The following is a 20,712-nucleotide window of genomic DNA, read 5'->3' on the forward strand; positions in this document are numbered from 1 at the left end:
TGTGTAAACCCAGAAGACAGTGTGTCTATTGACCCTCTTGCTGTTTCTGGAATGTGTCTTAGAAAATTGTTCTCAGCAAAATATCCTTCATTCTTCTCCTTATTGGAGACCGAAATGGCAGAAAGTGTACTTTTGTTCATCAAAATTTCACCTACGCTTCATTACCAGTTGACTTTCATATCAAACTGGACTTTGGGAGGAGAAGATTTTTGCAGGTAGCACTATACAAGGATTAATAGTTTTAATTCTTGAAGAGGCAGCATGTATTGCTTAGCAGCCTTCTGTTCTCTCACACCTTCAGCATTGCTTTCTTGTAATTTTGTATTGTAAAGGGGAAAGCAATACTTCCCTAGGTACTTTGGTCACGAAGGGTTTGAAAGCATCAGTATCCCACCCTGGTATCCATCACAGGACCTGCCATCCTGGGTTCCGTGTGGACTCATTTAAACATCTGGAACTAACTTTTGCTGCTGTTTGAACATCTGGCTTTTGCAGCTTGGTGGTTAGGTGGAGAATCTGCCGAAATGCGGGTAAAATAATCTTGAGAGAATATTTTATTCCTGTTACCTTGTAGAAGATGTAGAAGCCATAGTGTGTGTTGCCAGTTTATATGGCTGCTGAGTTCAGTGTTGTAAGTGCTGTTGAGGCCTCAGTTTTTAAATTCCTAAGTGCTGAAGACAGCCACAGGTCTACACACCTTTAAACATCAACACTTGGAAAGTTATTCCTGCCCCGCAGTTGGCTGCTGCCCTGTGTTCTCCCTTATCAACAAGCAAGGCTGTCGAAAGGAAGGAAAGAAGTTGGCTTTTGATTATGTTTAATGCTAATTCCGTGTTGGTTTTGTGAGAGAAGAGGTCATGCATAACAAACCTGACCTGCTGCTAATGTGCTTTTATCTAGTTCAGTACATCAGAGCTGTGCTTCCTTTACCTGGAGTTTTCTTTCAGCGTTACTTATAGAAAACACTCCTGGTGTGGTTGTGCTCAAATCCAATGGCAGTGGAAAGCTGAAGTGCCCCTGTGTGCTGGTTTCCAGGTTAACGGTGCTGCTGGTGCTGGGCTCTTTGGTTTTGGGAGAGCTGCTTTTGCCGACAGGAGCGTTGGCGTATGTGGCATTACGGTTTTGTCACTGCTGTGAGTTCAGAGAACTGCCTTAACAAAACCAGACTTTGCAGAGGAGGATGTATATTATATACACACACATATACATATACACTGTGCATGTTTCTTTGGGGACAAACACATTACAAAGGTGTGTTTGGGGTGGGGGGAGTGTACAAAATCCGTGCCTCTCTTGCACATGTGCAGAAACACCCATTGAAGCAAACAGCTTTTCTTCTTCTCCACTCATTTGTACAGAGCTTTTTCACGATGCTGGAAGGTGACCTCATTCTTTCTCCCGTTCAAGGGGAAAGGCTTTTTGTTGTGGCGTTTCGAGTACCCAGTCTTGACATCTCTTACGATCGAGTAATCTGGCAGCCTGTGGAAGATCTGGATTGTGGTTTCACGTGTGGTGCTGGCAACACAAGCTCCTGCTTGCTCATCCCTACCCGGCTAAAGGGGACGGGTTGTTGACTGAAACCTGCACCACAGTGTTAACCTCTTATATCTGAATTCATGGTCTGGTTTTCCAGAGACCAGTTATTCCAAAGCCTTTCCTCCTGAAAATACTGTTCAGAGTAAGTATTTTAACGTTAACTCTTAAGAAGCCCAGAGAAACCTTCTCTGAAGCTGTTTCTATGCACAAGTGAGCAGTAAAGAAGGCAAAAATGTATTTTCTGTAAAGCTCAACTATAAATTACTCCTGAAATAGCTCCTGTGACTCTGTGCAGCTCCAGGCCACAGCATCCATTACTCTGAATGGGAAACTTAATGTCATCAACCCTTTTTTTTACCCTTCTGTGCTTTAGCGGAGTGCAGGAACCCAGCTATAAAATAGAATTCTGTTAATACTGGAAGTGATGATGTTAGAGTAAGTGACATACTCAAATGAAGTATTAAAAAAATGCTAGAATTCTAAAAAATATGTTTATTTTAAGAGCCAGATACCTCATTGGAAAAATATTTAAACTGGTTGAAGCTTGCCAAGTGCATTAAATGGCCAGGAGAAGCAAAACATCACTGGGGCTCTCATACAAGAAATCTTGGGTTTGGAATGTACCCAATTTTACTTACTTGTCTTCTGCCTCTTATTTGGGGCCAGTTAAGCTAGTTTTGGAAACAGAGCATCTGCTCCTGTGTACATTGAGGTCAGAGTTGCTTTGCTCATATCCAGCCGGGCAGCCTGGTCGTGAAGATGAACCCTGATGGCTTCGTGTTTGCTGGGTCTGCCTGGAAATGTGTAATAGTGGACTTCTTGTTTTTCTGCTTCGACAGTAGAGTCAAGGGACAAATTCCTGAGTTGTACTATTAAAAAAGAGACAGCTGTACGAGTGGGGCTGGGGCTGCTGCAGGAGTTGCTCAGACAATGGGTTGCTCTTAGGCAGGTGAAGAGAATGAGCCTCACAAATGAATATTGATCTGCAGCAGCTGGGACTGGGGAAGGGTTGGGGGACAAGCGAGCAGTGCCCGTACAGCTGTCTGCCATTCCATGCCTTTGTTTTGCTGCTAAATTTGTATTTGTAGTACAAGGTTATATTGTTTTCCACTCATATTTAATGTGGTTGTATATTAGGGTGTGGATGATGAAGTTAATAAGCTATATAGCACTTGGGCAGAAAAATTATTGATATGGCTCCTTGGAATTTCACTGCAGCAGGTAAATGTTCAGAAGTTATATGTGGATCCTTTACAGGAGTTAGTGGACAGTTAAAACTCCTGGGGAACAAGCCAAGTTGAAATTGTCTTATTTTTATTGGATTTATTTATTTGGTTGTAGCCACAGGCTTTTCCGTTTGATGCTACTGTTTCATCTCCTATTATGCAGTTAGTGCCCAGCATTTTCTCATTGTGCTTAAATTATTTTAGTAGGAAGAATGTGAAGGAGATGTTGGAAATTCATACAACTGACTGTGCTTGCAAAAGAAATAGCTGAACTGAGATGAAATAAATTATTAGGTGAGATGTGTGAGGTGGACAAATGGGAGGGAGCCTTATGTCTTTGCAAATTGAGATTTGAAACCTTCTGGCACAATTTGTTACCTTCCAGTTATGATTACTAAAATATTCCATGATTTGGTATTTCATGGATTTATTGTCAGGAAACTATTGTCTGCTTGGAACAGGGCAAAGAATAACCCCATTCTGAACTACTTTTAATGGCAGCCTGCTTAGAATGTGCTAAAATTTTGTGTTGTCTTCCCCAAAATATTTTAATATATATGTATATATATATTTTAAGCAATCTTTCTTTCTTGATGGTGTTATTCTGGAATCAAGAGTGTGATTGGAACACAGGATTTTCTGGACACTCGCAGCAATGTTCAAGGCTAAGTCAGCAGTAGCGGGTCAGGAGGCTCCGAGTGCCTGAGAAACAAGTACGAACTCAGGGTAGTTTAGCTTTACAAAGCCAAGTCCTGGGCTTAATCCAATCCATGGCAAAGTTCCTGCTGGAGCAGGTGTTTGGTCCAGAGCTGTGGGGTTTTGTGGGAGCAGCAGTGTCAATGCAAACTGGGAGAGAGGGGGACTGGAACCAGTGGGGCAGGACAGGGAGCGAAGGCAAACGGGTGCAGGGAGCTGGGTAGGAGGGGAGAGGTGGAAGAGCTGCTGTGTGAAGGCCAAGAGCGAGGAAGGAAAAGGCAACTAAAACAAACAGATGGGCCGGTACGCAGTAGGGGAATAATTTTGGGCAGCAAAACAGATAACAGAAGGCCTTGGGAGGCAGAATTGTAAGGGGTGGAATCTGAAAATACAAAAGGGTCACTTGGGGACAGAGTGTTGTAGGGAAAGAAGTGAGGTTAGTTGCCCTGTGCTGGGTAGCAAAGCAAATGATCTGTGTGGGTAAAAATAGGAAGAGGATCGTGTCCCGGCTGCTACTCAGGGTTCCCTTTCCTTGTGCACTTCATGCCAGCGCTATTCGGGGATGTGTAGATAAAGGACTTTGCAGACAGCACAGCGGGAGCACGAGTTTTGTCATGATTATGTTGGCTAAAGCACGTGGAATGAGACAAAACTGTATTGTGTTGTTTTGATGCTTCCCTTTCCTGAAAAAAATACTGCTAAGAAAAGTTGGTGCCGCCCAACAAGGCATCTGGTGGAGCAAGAAGGGTGTCCCATGCGCACAGAGAACGCGCAGCCTGCGAACTGGGCTGGCAGAGGGGCAAACTTGTTTCAGTGTTTTACATGCAGTGCGAGCAGAGGTTGTTCACGGAATGCAAACTGGTTCATGGAAAATAGCATGTTGTAACACAAGAAAAGAACAGCAATGCGCACGTTGCAGGCTCATGCTCAGTGTAGATGGACTGTTTGACAAAATATGAGTAAACCAAAAACTGAAGCCTTCAGCGACCCATATCCTCATATTCCTGTCCTGTCTACTGGTAAAGATAGTAAGATAAGGAGTAACAATGCAATTTCTGTCCACGTAGTATAAATCATAAATTTCTTTTGGCATTTTTGTAGGCGAGACAGCAAGCCCAGCTGCGACATCAAATGGCAGAAGACAGCAAAGCGGAATATTCTTCCACTCTACAGAAGTTCAACAGCGAGCAGCATGATCATTACTACACACACATACCAAACATCTTCCAGGTGAGGGTCACTGATCCAGAGCAGCTCAGAATCTTGTGATGAGAACAGAGGAGCCTGTTGCACATCACCTCCATTCTATGACCCTGTCTTTTATTTTTGGTGATTTCATCACTGTTAGCAAATTTTAGATGCCGTCTGCAACCCAAGACATGGAGAGCTGGGCAGGAGAAATTGTCCCTTTCTCTTAGACTAGATAGCAAGTGATCAATACTATATAAGGAAGGTGACATTGAATTGTCATGAAAATTATGATAGTCTTTGAAATTCTCAGCCTTGCTGTGTTAACCTCTCATGTCCTTGCAGCTGGGGAATGAGAGCATTATTTGCATTGCTGGGGCAGGAGTCGGCTGGGCATCGTTGCATCTGTAAAGCCTCACAGCCCTTTGTAACCTGTCTTCAAATCAGACTTGAAGATGTTTAAATTTAAACCACAATAATTCTGCACTAGTGAATGTCAAAGGGTTTAAGCAAGCTCACTGATTCTATCTTAGGGTGCCTAAAGAAAGAGCGTAGAGGAGGAACAAAAAAGTCATCAGATTTATAGTGACTGAAGATCTGAGTTTGTGCTTGACTGAGCAAAGAGAGATTAATGTAGTAGAACAGAAGTTCTAGATGACTGTTCCGTTGTAATGGGTCATAAGCATCGGAAGTGGAAAATACGGCCTCTTTAAGAGAGAAAATGTCACATGCTTATCATCTCATGAGAAATAACTGATATTTGTGTAGCAAATATGCATTTTCTTATCCATAGCTGGAACTTCTTGGCTAAAGGGACACCTCCTCTTTTGCTTCATGGTATTTCAAACCAGTGTCTTGAGACAAATTATCCCTGGCATCAGATACAAATTTTTTGCAGTGTATTTGTATTTAACACTAGATCCAGTAAGTGCTCTGATTTGTAGGTGAGCACAAAGTGCTGCAGATGCATCCTTTTCACTACCAGTGAACTCTAGCGCTTTCTCTTAGATGTCGAAATAAATTATTTACTAAAGAATTTGTGTTGCTTGTGGATTGGTTGATGCAATGGGGATTTTTTTTTTAAGTTGACAACGCTCCACAAGATTCTGGCAGTCTAATGTGAAACAGGCCATTCTGTTCATGCCCTTTTTGGATCGTGTTATAATCTGTTGGTTGAAACTGTGAAGTTCATCTTGATATTTGATGGGAATGAAATGGAATGTTTCAGAAAATACAAGAGATGGAGGAAAGAAGAATCGTGAGGATAGGTGAATCCATGAAAACTTTCGCAGAGGTTGACCGCCAAGTGATCCCCATCATTGGAAAGTGTCTGGATGAGATAACAAAGGCCGCAGAATCGGTTGATCACAAGAGTGTAAGTGTTGCGTTGTTTGGATTGTTGATTGTTGTCTTTAGTACTGATCACTTGTATATGGAGACTTAAATCCTGGGTCCAGACTGCAGCACAAGAGCTTTATAGTCATAGGACTAGAACAAAGAATAGCTTCTTGTCCCAAGCTACTCTGGCTGAGGCAGGACGTGCTGAGATTATTTCCCAAATCTACTTAATAAGTAGAAATGCCTCTACTGCCACATTTTTTCTTTTTCTTTCAGGAATATTCTCTCCTTTTAGTAGGATAGTTACTTTTTAAAATACTGCAATTGAAACATAGGCTTCTACATAGAATCAAGAAGATGCTGGGCATAATTCCAGATACCTAATAATCACCAATTCTTATTCAAACAGGTCCTATGTCTATAGTCAGAAAACAGAATGTTAACAGAAATGGCTTAATTCCACTTTTATAAAGCTGGAAGGATGACCATGAGCCAGCACTGGCCCTTGTGGCCAGGAAGCCAGTGGTACCTGGGGTATATTAGAAGGGGGGTTGTCAGTAGGTCACAGAGGTTCTCCTGCCCCTCTGCTCTGCCCTGGGGAGACCACACCTGGAATATTGTGTCCAGTTGTGGCCCCTCAGTTCCAGCAGGACAGGGAACTGCTGGAGAGAGTCCAGCGCAGCCACCAAGATGCTGAAGGGAGTGGAGCATCTCCTGTGTGAGGAAAGGCTGATGATGAAGACAAGTGCCCTGATCTTGGAGCAGAAGGAGGAGTCGTGTGTTGATTCTGGGCTCTGGAAGGGTGTTTGTTCCCATCCTGGACACTGCAAGGGTTGGTCCCCGCACAGGGGAACTTTCTTGTCCTCGTCCTGGTGTTCTGTGCCACCGATTTGATGACAGCCCTCACCCGAGATGTTTACACTTGTACTGGATCTGTCCCGTTTCAGGATTCACAGATGGTCATAGAAGCCTTTAAATCGGGGTTTGAGCCTCCGGGAGATATTGACTTCGAGGATTTCACGCAGCCGATGAAGCGGACGATCTCGGAATCCAGCCTGTCCAACTCCAGAGGGGATGGGAAGTCAGAGCCGAAGTTTGGTAGCAAATCCAAGGGCAAGTTATGGCCATTCATCAAGAAAAATAAGGTACTGACTTGCAAACTTGAATTTGGTGTTAGTATTTGTGTAGTAAATAACCTCTGTCTTGTCTAGTAATCCTGGCAATTACTATTTTTTTAAAGAGGATTTTAGACTCAGAAAGTTAATAACCGATCTCTTAATGTGGTGTTTTGTTGTAGTCTTCGGTTGCTTAAGTTTCTTTATATATTTAGATTTTTTTCTTGTATAATTTTTTAATTATGTTGCAGTTTATATATTAATTTAACGTTAGTTGTCATGTCTCTGCCATGGTCCATTTCTGTTCCTAACTCAGAGAAGGAGTTGTGTAGCGCTTACCTAGTGCCATGTGTGCTAACTAACGTTACTTTTGGGAAGCTATAATGTGGCATTACTGTTTTGACACTTCTAAAACTCTCCTTGGCTTTTCATTTGCATTATCTTTTCAGTCTGTGCACTGGGTTCAGCAGTCGGGTGGCTGGGAACAAGGAATTGCTGCGATTCGTTCTTAAGCACAACTAACGGGGCATAACTAACTGAGCAGTTGACTTTTAAAAAGACCATATTAACTTATGTATCCATTAAACCTTTTTTCATTTCACTGTCATATTTTATACCATAATGCATGGCAGCGTTTATCTGGGGTTACCAGAATGTGTCAGGGCGACTGGACTGAATCTGTGTTCAGTAACACTGGTGGAAGCCCAGAGTAGCTTCGTTGTTTGGCTCTCTGACCCCTACTTCTAATAACAGAGTTTTAAAATGTACTTGTTCAAAATGGGTCATTCCTGTTGTGTGAGTACAGGGGAGAACACGCTGTCTGGTGCTTCCATCAGTGTAGCCAGAAACAAAACCTAACTCCTTAGCAAATTGACAGGATAACTTGTAGAAGTGAAGGGGGCACATTGCTGAGGTACGATTTGAAAGCAGGAAGGAATGTGGTTTGTTGTTTTCCAGATAATAGAAACACTACTGGGCAGTAAGGTACCTTCCTTATCTGATCCATTTAAATTCAGGTATTTGAAAGCTCTATCCATGTGCATTATTCTGAGCTGTCCAGAGAGAGAACAGGGCAGTTTATGGGGATAGCACTGCATGGAAGAGTCTGCATGAGCCTCCTGTCAAAATACTTCTGTTACTCTTCTGTTGCATCACTTACTAAAACTTCCATTTATCACATTCTTCATTTAACACAACTCTTAAAAACTGCTTTCCCCCTCTTTTGAACCATGGCCTATAATATTTAATTATTTAATTGATTTTTTTTTTTTTTTTAAATCTGGATTTCAAATATTGGTTTTGATGCTTATTTTCGTTTTGTGTTTTATCTTTTTATTTTGGTTTTTATTCTGTCACTTCTCCATCTCTTATACGTAGCTTATGTCCCTTTTAACATCCCCCCATCAGCCCCCTCCTCCTCCCCCTGCCTCTGCCTCACCCTCTGCTGTTCCCAACGGCCCCCAGTCTCCCAAGCAGCAAAAGGAACCCCTCTCCCATCGCTTCAACGAGTTCATGACCTCCAAACCCAAAATCCACTGCTTCAGGAGCCTAAAGCGCGGGGTAAGTTCTCCTCTGGATACCTCTTTCTCTCTCTTTCTCTTTCCTTTCTTTCTTGCGCTTTTATTGCACGTTCTGTTACGTACAAACTTGCTTTGTTTTGTGAATGAATCCGTTGTGTTTTATCATAACATGCAGACAAATCCAAGGAATCCCAACCCCTAAAGCCATTTGTAGTCAAAAACCTCACAATGAAACCACAAAAAGTACAGTTGCTGATGGAAATTATCCAGTTGGGTTTTTTGGGGAGGAGGGATTGTCCAAAGTATCGAAGGAAGAGCTGAACATTAAGTAATTCTCATGGAGAAAGTCATTAATTTAGTAGCCCTGAGTATGTCTGTGGCAGAGCAGGTTTGGAGGAGCACCCTTCAGAGGTTCGCTCTGATCCCGATGCTGTGTGTTCTCCGCCTTAATGCGGGGAGTTTTCTCCTCTGACAGGCGGATTCAGCTTGATACACGTCACAGGAGGAGAGTAAATTAGGAGGGATTCTAGAAAATAATTCCTCTGATTTGAGTTGGTGCAAGTTCAGGTGCTTCCCTGGAACGACCCGACACCTCTTGCCGTGGCACTGGGAAGGTGACTTCCCGCTGCTTTATGGCCAAGTACGTGTCTGTGTGCAGAAACTCGGCCTCAGCTGGTGCTTCAAGTGCCACAATGTTGGCTTGCTTAGTAAGTCTAAGTCTTAAGATGATAAAAACAGGCAAGATGGGAAAGATGAACTGATTCTAGGTGGTAATAAAGTTGTTTATAGGGTGCGCGTGCTTTAAACCAGGGTTGCCATGTTGGTGGAGAGTAGGGGGACACTGAATGTAATGTTCCCAGCGGCTCTAAATATTTGAGGTGATGCTTCTCAAGGACTTTATCTTCCCAGAAGCTCGCAGGTGGCACAGTTGTGCTGGTGGAGCGTGGCTTTGGCTCCGAGCTTGAGGTCCTTAGAATTATTTCCTCCTGTAAAAACTACAGGGAGAAGACACAAGTGTTCAGTATTTTAAAACTTGTTTTTAGGGCGGGCTATAGGCTGTGAGAGCAGGGAAGTGACTACTTGAGAAAGCCCGAATTCTGCTCCGGGGGCTGCACTGACATTTAGGGCTGAAGGCTGGAGTTGTAGAAAAGTAGAGATGATTTCAGTGGGAAACTTCAGTGGTTAGTTGCAGAGAACTGGGAACAGTGCTGTAAACAAGATTTTGACTCATCTGGTTGCAGACAGTACATTAAAAAAAAAAATAGATGTTTTATACAGAATGATTTTAACTTCTTTGCTAGGGAATTGCCATTTGATGGGACATTCAGAACCTGAAAAATCACAGTTGTGGTGCGTTTCATTGGGGAAGTGGGAAGTTTCAAAGTCGTCCAAAGGCATGTTCGGTAAATGTCCCTTTTCTCAGTTGCAGTTTGGCTCAGAGCATCTTTTCTCTGTGGCTTTTAGGCGGAGAAACAGGCTTTCGATTCCGCTTCTGCAGCAGCAAACCTGGGGACGTGTCAGGCAGCGGCTGCCTCAGTGGCAGGATTTGGCCGTATAAGCAATTATAACTAATCGCGTTTAATATTTCCTGAAGAAAGGCCATTGTTTTGTGTTAACAGAGAAGTGCAAGCAAGTCTTACAAATTCTGTTTACCATATTAGTTTCCAATGCTTTGTGTGAAAGGTGAACCAGTGACAACAATTTCCGATAGTCTTCTCTGGGATCCCTCAAACTTCTGCTGACACGTTCATTAAAAATGTGCAAGGAAAGTCTATTGCTAAATCTTCATTTAAACCTTTCACTGTGTTCTCTTCTATATCGTTTCCTTCCCCTGTTATAACTACCCGGATGTTTGGATGTAAATACTTTTCCTGCCTGACTCACCCCGCAGGGTCAGAGACCAACGTTCACATCGTCTTTTTTGTCCCAAGGGGCAAATTCAGGCCGGTTGGTTCATCTAGAAATAATGAGCTGGAGAGGCTGCGAAGCTCTGGCAGCCTGCTCTGTCCTATTTGAAAACTTGTTTCTTAAAAGCTTTTTTTGAAAAGATTTTCCCATATTAAATTTTATAATCTATTTTCTCAATTCTTTTCCATCCCTCTGTGGAATCCCAAAGTGATGATTTGTGCTCAGGAGCGTGAACAGTGATGCTGTGAAAACTGGATCTTACCGAAGAACTTTTGGAGTTCTCTCCTCTATAAACTGCTCTGTACAAAAGTACATCAGTGAAGCAACTTTTGAAAAGGGGTGCAGGGAGCACCATGTAACGGGGGTTTGGCTTTGGACACTGAATAATTTCATTTGCTCTGAATATTGTCTCCGCGCTGCTGGTTTTGTTCAGAGGCCAAATTCCGCTCCAGCCAGACACCTTGCGGTGAAGGTGACCACAGGGCATTTTGAATGTTACTTCAGAGTATTCAACCAAATGTCAAGCCAGGTCCTTTCTGGCTTTGTTGATAAACTGTTAACTCCTACAAAAGCCAGGGTAACTGGTTTTTTGAGGTGAAACAGGATCATGCTCCTTTTTTGCATGGAAGAAGTGCATGAAAAGGAACTACTTAGTGTGAACAAGTCTGGTAGGTACTAAGAGCTTAACAGGATAAATACCAGCAGAACTGCACATTGTAGTTGATCCTTGGAGCTACAAGTGAGTGGATGGATTCCCATACAATTCCTCCACGAGATCTTTGATATCAGAACGTGTCTGCGTAGACCGTATGTTTTAGTGATTTCCTTACGAAGTTTTGCGTTAGCATCTTATGTTGCATTTGAAAACAGAAATTACGAAACTCAAGTGGAAAAATCACTGCTGATTGTTAAAATTAATTATATAATTAGTAATTATATGTCCTGTGCCCAATTTGGTTTTAATACATCATCCAAACCAAAAATCCAATGATTCTTGTTTCCATGGCAGGAAGCAGATGCTTGAACAACTTACAACAGATGCAAGGTTAATGTAGAGGCGCCAATACCTGTATCAGTGATCGCTGCCAATATGAAATCCTAGTCTGTTTAAAAAAGAAATAAAGTCAGGTGCAGACTCCTGTTAGAGTCTGTGGTTTTCTAATCACACTTTTGTATTTTCCTCAAAATTTCTATCTTCTAACTCCAACAGCAGAAATGTCCATTATAGAGAATACCATGAAAGAGCTTCAGCACTTATCACAGATCAGAGCTAGAAGAGGAGCGGGAGAAGAGTCTCTTTTACACAGTGTTTGAGTGCTGTTTCTAATAACTCTTTAAAAAGGCAGAATAAAAGTAGCGTAACACTTGAAATCAGCTCTGTCTCTTTAGGGAAGTTAAAGCCAGAAGTGAACAAAAAAATGCAGAACCACTTACATAAGTCATAATTTCATTTATGCTTGCTCTGCTTTTTCTAATTCCATTTTGAGGACAAAGAAAACTCGATATTCTGCTAGTTGATATTAATTTTGTCTTCTTTTGTTTTATTGCTATAGCAGCAGTAACATCAGCACCTTTATTTAAAGAGCAAAACTTCTGAACTAACAGCATCCAGGGGTAGAACTTACACCTCTGAATTGCTCCGTGTGGCTTTATGTGGATTTGCCTTTTCTCTCTTGCCTCGGCGCCTGGGTTGTGATCGAGCAGAGAGGATCCGCGAGCCGGGACGCGGATATTACTGTTATTATCCAAGTTCCAGCGTCCAGACGGTTCCATAAGGCACACGAAGCGACTTTTGTGGTTTCCTTTTTAGTGGAAGTTGTTGACTTCGTTACAGTGTGATTTGATTTCCATTGCACCGGTTAATGTTTCCCCTTCGCGTCCCTCTGTAACGCACTGTGCGGCCTCTTCCTTCACCCCTGCGCTGTTGATCGGTGGTTTGTTGTTCTGTGAGCAGAAACATCAAACAAACCACCCCCTCCAACCTGCTCTCTCCCTGCCCCTGGAAATACTCATTATTCTAACGTAAGTGTCTAAATCTGTGCCAAGACCAGGATTTTTTGGCGGGTGGGGTCGTTAAAGCCATGGTTTATTCTAGCACGGACAGTGTGATGTTTTCTGACCTTTTGTGTTTAAGTTAGCATTTAAAAGTATAACAATTCTGGGTTTTGTCAGAATGCTACGCTCTAACATTGGCCTAGTTTCTAGGAAGCATGCACTTAAAGGCTAGTTAAACACCAAGCTGTCTTTTGCTGTAGAAGCAGTAAACACAGCGGTGCCGTGCTCGTCTCCAGTGTAACGGATGTGTGTTTTCTCTTGCCGACTCAGCAGCAGGCACAGTCTTTGTATATTCACAAAGAACTCATGAAGAGGACTTTAGGGACACCCACGTGTGCCATTGAGGCTAGGGAATATGTTGTAAGTCCACGCGTATGGTGTGATCAGCCCCATACCGTTGCTACACAGTCGCTAACCCCACTTACAACGCCGGTAGAGTGTGCCGTGGAAATGCGCTTCGTAAAAACATACAAGGAAAATTTGGTGGGAGGCAAGTTGTGTTATGAGCAGGAAAGATCTGTCTGCTACTTCTGGAAATGCTGAAATTAGCACAACTAAAGTAGCTGGACCTGTGAAATTCAGAGTAAGTACTAAAAACAGGTTCTACACGTTGATTCTAAATTATTTGATGGATGCGGTCTTGAGCATCGTGAGCCAACCCCTGGTTTCCAGCCATGCAGTGATACGTTTTGCCTCGGTCATGGAGCTCCCTAGAGCTTTCTGAACCTTCCTGAACTATCTGTAACGATGATACTTCATGGAATCAAGATACGTGACCTCTAAATCTGGCACCCAGATAAAGCCGACTATGGGGAGATTGTTACAGAACCGATAAGAAAGAAAATTACCTCTTGGTTGTGATTTATTTCAACTGTGTTTTCTGTAAGTGAGGTTGGTGGCCGTGACTGTCCAATAACACATGGACTTGCTGGCTTTCATGCTCTCTCATGTGTTATTGAAGCTTGTGGCTCTTAGGCTCCTCATATTTTCCCTGCAAGACTAAGCTAGGCTGGGTTAAAATTGACAGCTTGAAACTGATTTGCTCATTTTGAAGAAATGAAGTTTATTTGATCATTCGAGGGAAAAATGCCCCTGTTCTCCCAGCAGCTGTGAGCCCGTTTCTAGCTGTGAAAACCCAACAGAATGGGCAACAGTAGTTACTTAGTGTTTAATGCAGATTTATTTCCAGTCTGCTTATATTTGTTTGTAGAAACTGAATCACCGTCATGTAAAACTATGAACACATTTCAGAAATGGCAAACCGTGAATATGACTTATTTCAGCATTTCATTGTTTCCAGTCTATGATCTGCTTTATTTGTACTGATTATAACAATCCCTGATGTACTAGTTGGAATTGCTATTAATGGAAGTTCTCTATTTTCGTCATGCTTAACAGCGTAAGAATTTGGCCTACAGTGTCTTTCAAATTTGCTGGATTTACAGCAAAAGAATAGTCTTGATGCAGATGATTCCCTGCAGTAGTGTAGTGCATCTAGAGCGAGTAGCGCTTAGAAACTAGCGCATGTAGCATACATTCCTGCCTTTTATAGAGTGCTTCGTAGGTCAATACTTATTCTGCACCATGAGTCTTGTCTGTATATATGTACAAGGATCTCAATTTGTGCTGATCGTGTCTATGCTAAAGTTCACAGGACTGCTAAAGCAATTATGCAAACAAAAGCTGCCTACGCTGAGTTTCTTCAGCAGCTCTTTCATTCTCCTTCCTGTATGATTATTGCCTCAAATGGATTGGGTTTGTTTGCCTTTTTTTTTTAACGGCCTTGTAGCTGAGAGAGCGAATTTCTCCATTGCATTGTGATTATCATGTGTTGACTTCCTAATGGACTGAACTTCAGAGGGAAGCTGCTGTGTTGCTGCTGAATGCATCAGCTCACACGGAACATTTCACTGTTTATTTCAAGGCCATATCTTTTCCTTGGGTAGTTGGCACACATTACTGTACAAATTCTAACTAATTATAATTGCTATTTTTGAAAAATGTATATTTCTTAAAACATGCTGTCCAAAAACATCATAGGTGTGGAGCCACCTTTTTTTTTAAATCCAATCCTAAAGAACCGTGCTTTTGCTAAAAGTGGAGCATCTGTTTGATAGCACCATACCTGAGAGTGTTGATAATAAAATAACGGCGAACTCTTGAATGGAAAGGTGTTCGGAAGGGCTGACAGATCCCTGCCCGGAGCGACAGGCGTTTCCTGCCTTCACATTTCAGCTGTCTCTAGCAGAACACGTGCATTTTTGCACTTACAAGTTTGTTGCGTAGTTTGAGCATTTCACAACTGTCCCCAAATTGCTGGCAGGTTGCAGGAGGAGCCTGCCTGTAGTTTTGATTCTCCCTTTAATAATCTGGCTGTATATCTTCCACAGCAGCTGCCTCGCGCTCTTTGGCCCAGAGCAGCAAAGCCCTGGAGCCCTGTCAGTCTCTGATCGCTTGGAAAACCTGAACTGCAGCTGTCGTAACGCTTTGCGACACTGGAATTTGGTAATTTTGGTGCTTCCTGGGCAGTTCCTGGCACCCTCCAGCACTGTTGGGAGCTGTGTGTGCAGGTGATGGAGGGCAGAGGCAAACGCGCTGCTGTGCAGGCTCCTTGAGCGTGTATTCCTTTTAGTCTTGCTTTGCCAGAGTAGCTAAACGGTATTGCTTTGGCTCTGTACCAGGAAATGTGGTAACCTCTGAAGAATTAGATCATATATATCCTTTAAGGAGCTTGAATAAGGTCTTACCATGCTGTCATAGAATCAATTTGGTGTAAAGAGCCTTTTTTTTTCTTTATGCTTCTTCGTCCTGACCTTGTCTGACTGTATGGCTGGAGTACATTTGAGACTAGAGTATTTGTTTTTAAATCGTTCAAGAACATTAAATGGCTTTGACTGCCAAGAGAGCGCTGTACACAATCCACAGGGATATTTCAGGGATATTGTCCTTTGGACCTAAGCCTGAGAGCCGAGCAATCACTGGAGATCCACGTTTGCTATGTCTGGTCGCTCGGTTTTGGGTTGGTGTTACCCTTCCCTTAAGCCCTCGCATAGAGGGGCTGATGCTCATGGCTGCATCTCAGCACAAAGTATCAAAGATCTAAAGTGACTTGCATACACTTGCAAATCCTGAGGCTTTTTTTCCACTTCAGAGATGTTACTGTAATGAGAAGAACCACTGTTGGTGTAGGTGCTGTACATAAGGATATCGAGGGCAGATTTTTCCACCTGCAGTGCTAAATGACACATGCAGAGGTCCAACACTCCTCCATTGCTGTTTCTAGCGAGGAGACGGCAGCTGATGGATAACGCTGGCCCGTCTTGTGAACTTTTGCACAGATCTGTTAGTGTGACCCATTTTGCCTTCCAACAGCAAGGGGATTATGTGTCATTTTGTAGTAACATCAGCCTGAAAAAGTTCCTCTTCTACTGATGCACTGTTGTTTTTTCTCTCTTTCTCCCCCCCACCCCATATCTCTCCAATTTTTACATGAAGCTTTCTCTCAAGCTGGTAAGCACATTTACAGCATGCCTGTCCTGTGTTTTAATCACCATTTTCTGTGTGTTTTAATGTGCACTGTGCCACATCTGACATGCCACTGAAATTAACTGTTAAATTTGTTTCTTCTTTGTGTTTGCTTTTTTTATTTTTTATATTTATTAGATAACTCTGAATACACAGGTCTGGAGTCTAATAGAGGTGATCGGAATTCAGTCTTTCTAATAAGCTGCTAAAAAATTAACTCTAATATTTAGTTTAGTTTTCACTTTTATAATCTAGGGCTATGAAAATGTAGAAAAACAGTATCAAGTAATTCTGCTACTGTACAAATATACATTAAAACATCTAAAGGAAAAAGAAATCAAGGTCTTGTCTTGCTGGACCTTTACCAGAGCAAAATGCAAGTCTTTTGTGTAACATAGCTGCAAAGTTTGCTTTCCATGTCCAGGTATTACTGGATATCTGCATCATTATCACCTACATTTTACAGCCCTATGTAGTCCTTCAGAATAACTAATAATGATATTAAAGGTCTTTAAACCGTAACCAACAAGGTTAACTCAGTCTGATTTGAATTTGCAAATGGAGAGATACATAGGAATCCTAAATTCTCTCATGGATGCAGCTGGGAAGGTTTCTTGAACTACGGTAAGATAAATGTTACTGAGTTGGAATGGGAAGGGGTGAACAGATTTGGGAAAGCAAATGGTGTGCTGAACTTCATACACGTGTACCGTATTGGCTGAGATACTCCACACCTTGATGTGTTCCTGGCAGCTCGTCTGTGTTCCTTTGCCCTTTGTGAGCCCATCACAAGGAGAATTCGAGTGGTGTGCTGACCCACTTCGTCCCAGCAGCACAAATGATTAATTGCTGTTCCGAGAGCTTCAGAGGATCTGCAGCAGTGTCTTAACCACATTAGCTTGAAAGCTTTTATTGTTCCTCACCAATCGGTGCCTTTAAGTGCTCTGTCCCCCCTTGGGTACATTGTGTACCTGCTCTGTTCATAGCAACTTATTAGAGAAATGTGTGTGCCACCAAAGCCACCTGATGTGGCTCTGCCAACGAAGTGACTTGCTTGGGCTCCATCAGCAATATTGCTTCTCACCGGAGACCTGCAGTGGGCCTGAGGAATGATGGGGATCTCTACCTTGCGTGCAAACCTTGTTCTTTGGGCCGGTAGTCCAAAGTATTTGTACCAGGGAGTTCCATTTGCTGTTTTCCTGGTCCCTTTCCTCCCTGTGCAAGAGCCAAAACTGGGGCTGATCAACCTCGTGCTCTCTCCATTTCTAGCTTCAGCCCAGAAACTGGTCCTAACACAGCCTCTCTTGTTCATAGTCCTTCATTTTGGGACAACAGTTCACAATTGGCATCCTGAATCCCACTATCTTTGTGCAAGGAACTCTGCTGAGCACTGGCTCTGCTGGCCAGTGATGTGCTAGATAGCACATCAAAAATAGCACAGATTTCCCCCCCCACACCTCACTGTTGGAGCATTTTTGGAAAATGTAGGCAATATTCACTACTTGTGAAAGAGCCCAGGTGCGTTTTTTTGCTTGAGAGCATGAGATGTGCCCGGCATGTGCAAAAATTGCTCCCGGATTCTTCCTTTTGGAGGAGCAACTGTAGCGTCTGTTACGATGGGAAGCGATTGAGCATGGAGTAACGTCTGAGTGAGATCACCTCCTCCTCTTGGGCACGCTTTTCTATGCAACGCTGATGCTTTGGTCTGAAGCATTGTGAACAGAAATACTGAATATAGTCCAGCCTAGAGCTTTTGCATAGAGCTGTAGTGAAGAATCCAGAAGGAAAAGCTTTTCCAAATTCATTTGACTACATTTATCTCATTCTCCCAATGTACAACTTGGGGATGTTTTCAAGCATCTCCATCTCTTCTGCTTTGAGTTGAGAATAATATGTTAAAATAGCTTTTCTTGTAACTGCTGGTTTATTTACAAAGCTACATCCAGGTGCTTTGCCTTAAAAAGATATGTATAGCCTTAGTGTGTAGGTCATCCATACAATATATTGAATCATTCTCACATCTAATGTGATGTGGGAGTTACTATCAAGCTAAATACTATTATCATTAAAGAACGCATTAAAATAGATCTCTTCCATACCATGCACAACAACTAATGTAAGCACTGCTAGGACTTCATGTGCTTTAAGTTTGAAAGTGAGCGTGACTTACTTAGTTGTTTCCTTCATTTGTCTTAAATTTGCTTTCTCATTGTCTCATGAAATGGAACATTAGTGTATTATTACACAGATGATCAAGGCTTAACTGGACACATATGCTGTCTTTTACTGAAAATCAGTATGGCAGCAGTTTCATTAGGTTTGCTTGGTGTTATTCCCCCTTAGGAATGAGATGTGGAATAAGCAGAGACCAAAACAAGAAAAGCTTGTGCGAATTCAAGATCATGTACAAGAACCTCATTCCTTTATGGTGCAACTAATTAGTATTGATGTTTGTGCACTATAACCCACCCAAACTGTCCCCCTTGCCTTCTTGCAAGACAAAAATAGGTTGTACTTTAAAGAAAACAATATGGATGTATTTTATGTGTCATCTGCTATATTAAGCTGAGGCAATTGAGAACAGGGATAACAGTTTGAAGGCAGAAAAGGGCTTTGCAAGCAGAGTCACACAACGGTAACCACTGTGGTTCAAATTGATTCTATGGCTTGGATATAACTCCTGGGTTTTATGTTAGTAAATGTGAGAGAGGAAGAACTGAGAGACTTTGAGATGTAATGTAGATCCCAGAAAGTACGCAGCACGATTTTAAATTGCAGAACCCTGGAGGAAGTGATTCTATTGCCTTAGTGTGTTCAGGAGAGCCCTGACATAAATTACCTGTATGAGACCAACTCAGACTATGCAGAACAAGCCAGGAATTAGTGTATGACACAGGATTAAAAGCAACTTTCATGGGGATGCTGTCTGGAGCAGAGTAGGCAAGGCAGGAAAGACCAGCATAAGAATGAACACTGTTAAATAAAATCCAATTGTAACTATGGATAAAAATAGATTCTTGACTTTGCCATTGAATTCTGGCATTCTTGAGCTCATCTCCCATTAGGTCTTTGGTATGGAAGCAGGACGTGGTCCTGGGATTATTTCTAGGGCATCCAGATTGCTGACAGTTAACTCTCAGTACGAATGAGAGCAATGCTTCAGACCACTGTGACTCCGCACAGTTTTTTGCGGTATTCTCAAAGCGCAGTCCTGAAGGATTCTTTCAGGCTCTGAGTTTTCATCTCTTTTTCTTCCCTTCCTCTCTGTGCAGGGAGCAGGGCCGGAAGACTTCAGCAACCTGCCACCTGAGCAACGAAGAAAGAAACTTCAGCAAAAAGTGGATGAACTGAACAGAGACATTCAGAAGGAGATGGATCAAAGGTACGTTAACCTCCAATGAAAAACGAAACAGGTAGTCGCATATAGAAGATCCCAAGGTGACTCAACGTTAAAATCAGATGTGAAATTGGAGCAGAATGAAGGTCTTTTAAATAAAGATAGGATATGGTTGAGGAAGTAGCACCAGTGGTTAAATAAGAGTTAAAAAAATAGCGTTAATCATGACTCATATGTTTTCAATATTGTCCTTTAGGGCTTGAACCACAGAGCAGTCCCACTTCCTTGCCACCCACACTTTCTCCCATTTTGTAGACACACAAGGCAGAGGCAGGCACAGCATTGCAATTGTCAAGAGTTTGGTGGGAAACTCTAAAATATAAAGAGTGTTAACTTGAGTCGTGGGACTTGCATTAACCTTTTTCTCCCAAATAATGCCTGGAGAAAAGCTGAATAGCTGTGCCAGTAATACAGGAAATCAGCTCTTAAATCCACCCTCTTTAAGCTCTGAAATGTTCATCGTCATGCAGATAATATTTTTCTGTAAGTTCAGCCTCATCTTGCCTCAGATCAAAGGCAGCACGTTGCTGTCAGTGAGAGCTCCACAGGCTTTCCCAGGGGAGCTCAGGAAGGCATGTATTCCATTTATCTTGGCCTTACAGCACTGCATTTATCATAACAGGCCTTAAAATTAACAATTCTGAAACTCTGGGTGTTTGGCATCTGGGTTGACACAAAACACGGCCCCCAGAAAGAGTCTAGTGAAAATCCTGGATAGCTTAACAGGATGGAGGGTCACGTCATTTGGCCTCAGGTCCATCTGTCGCTGCGCTGGGACAAATGCAAACCATCTGGATTTAGCTTCGTTTCAAACAGTGTGAAATAAATATCTTACAAATTATTTGGGTTGCAAAAGACAAACTGCAACAGGCAGGGTGAGAATTTCTGGTCAGTGCTCCATTTTTATTATTTATATGTCCATGTCCAGCTCTTTGTCCCAGTTTCTCAAGTGGATTTCAGCCCATGATGGAGAATTATGATGCAACTTTTTGTCTGCGCCCCAAAAACTGTGGTGATACTCATCTAGAAAGTTGAAGCTGTTGTTTATTGCAGTAGTTTGCAGAGTAAATTCTCTTCTGGCAAGTGATTTTACTGTTATTTTCTTAGTGGCTGGTTCTATAGAGGGCAAAAAACACTGTCTGGCTGTTCTGTTACCTTTGTAACTGATAGGGCTTGAACCACAGAGTAAAGAAGAGACAAGTTATTAT

General features: G+C 42.4%; 1 protein-coding gene across 29 annotated transcripts in view; it reads left to right on the top strand.

Moving 5' to 3' along the window:
• FNBP1 (formin binding protein 1) overlaps positions 1 to 20,712 on the top strand; it is an 82,850-nt gene that overhangs the window by 51,212 nt on the left and 10,926 nt on the right. For 6 of the 29 annotated variants that reach the window (XM_065035216.1, XM_065035214.1, XM_065035218.1 and 3 more), the window contains exons 7-11: positions 4,560 to 4,688; positions 5,875 to 6,021; positions 6,932 to 7,129; positions 8,477 to 8,659; positions 19,380 to 19,489. In XM_065035216.1, coding sequence (XP_064891288.1) covers positions 4,560 to 4,688; positions 5,875 to 6,021; positions 6,932 to 7,129; positions 8,477 to 8,659; positions 19,380 to 19,489 — 767 coding nt within the window. Of the gene's footprint in view, positions 1 to 4,559; positions 4,689 to 5,874; positions 6,022 to 6,931; positions 7,130 to 8,476; positions 8,660 to 12,852; positions 12,943 to 16,077; positions 16,093 to 16,245; positions 16,282 to 19,379; positions 19,490 to 20,712 lie in introns of all 29 variants that reach the window. The other 23 variants (XM_065035224.1, XM_065035223.1, XM_021281451.2 and 20 more) reach the window with 13 other exon arrangements.

This window comes from Columba livia, chromosome 19, assembly GCF_036013475.1.
Source record: "Columba livia isolate bColLiv1 breed racing homer chromosome 19, bColLiv1.pat.W.v2, whole genome shotgun sequence".
Lineage (NCBI taxonomy): Eukaryota > Metazoa > Chordata > Aves > Columbiformes > Columbidae > Columba > Columba livia.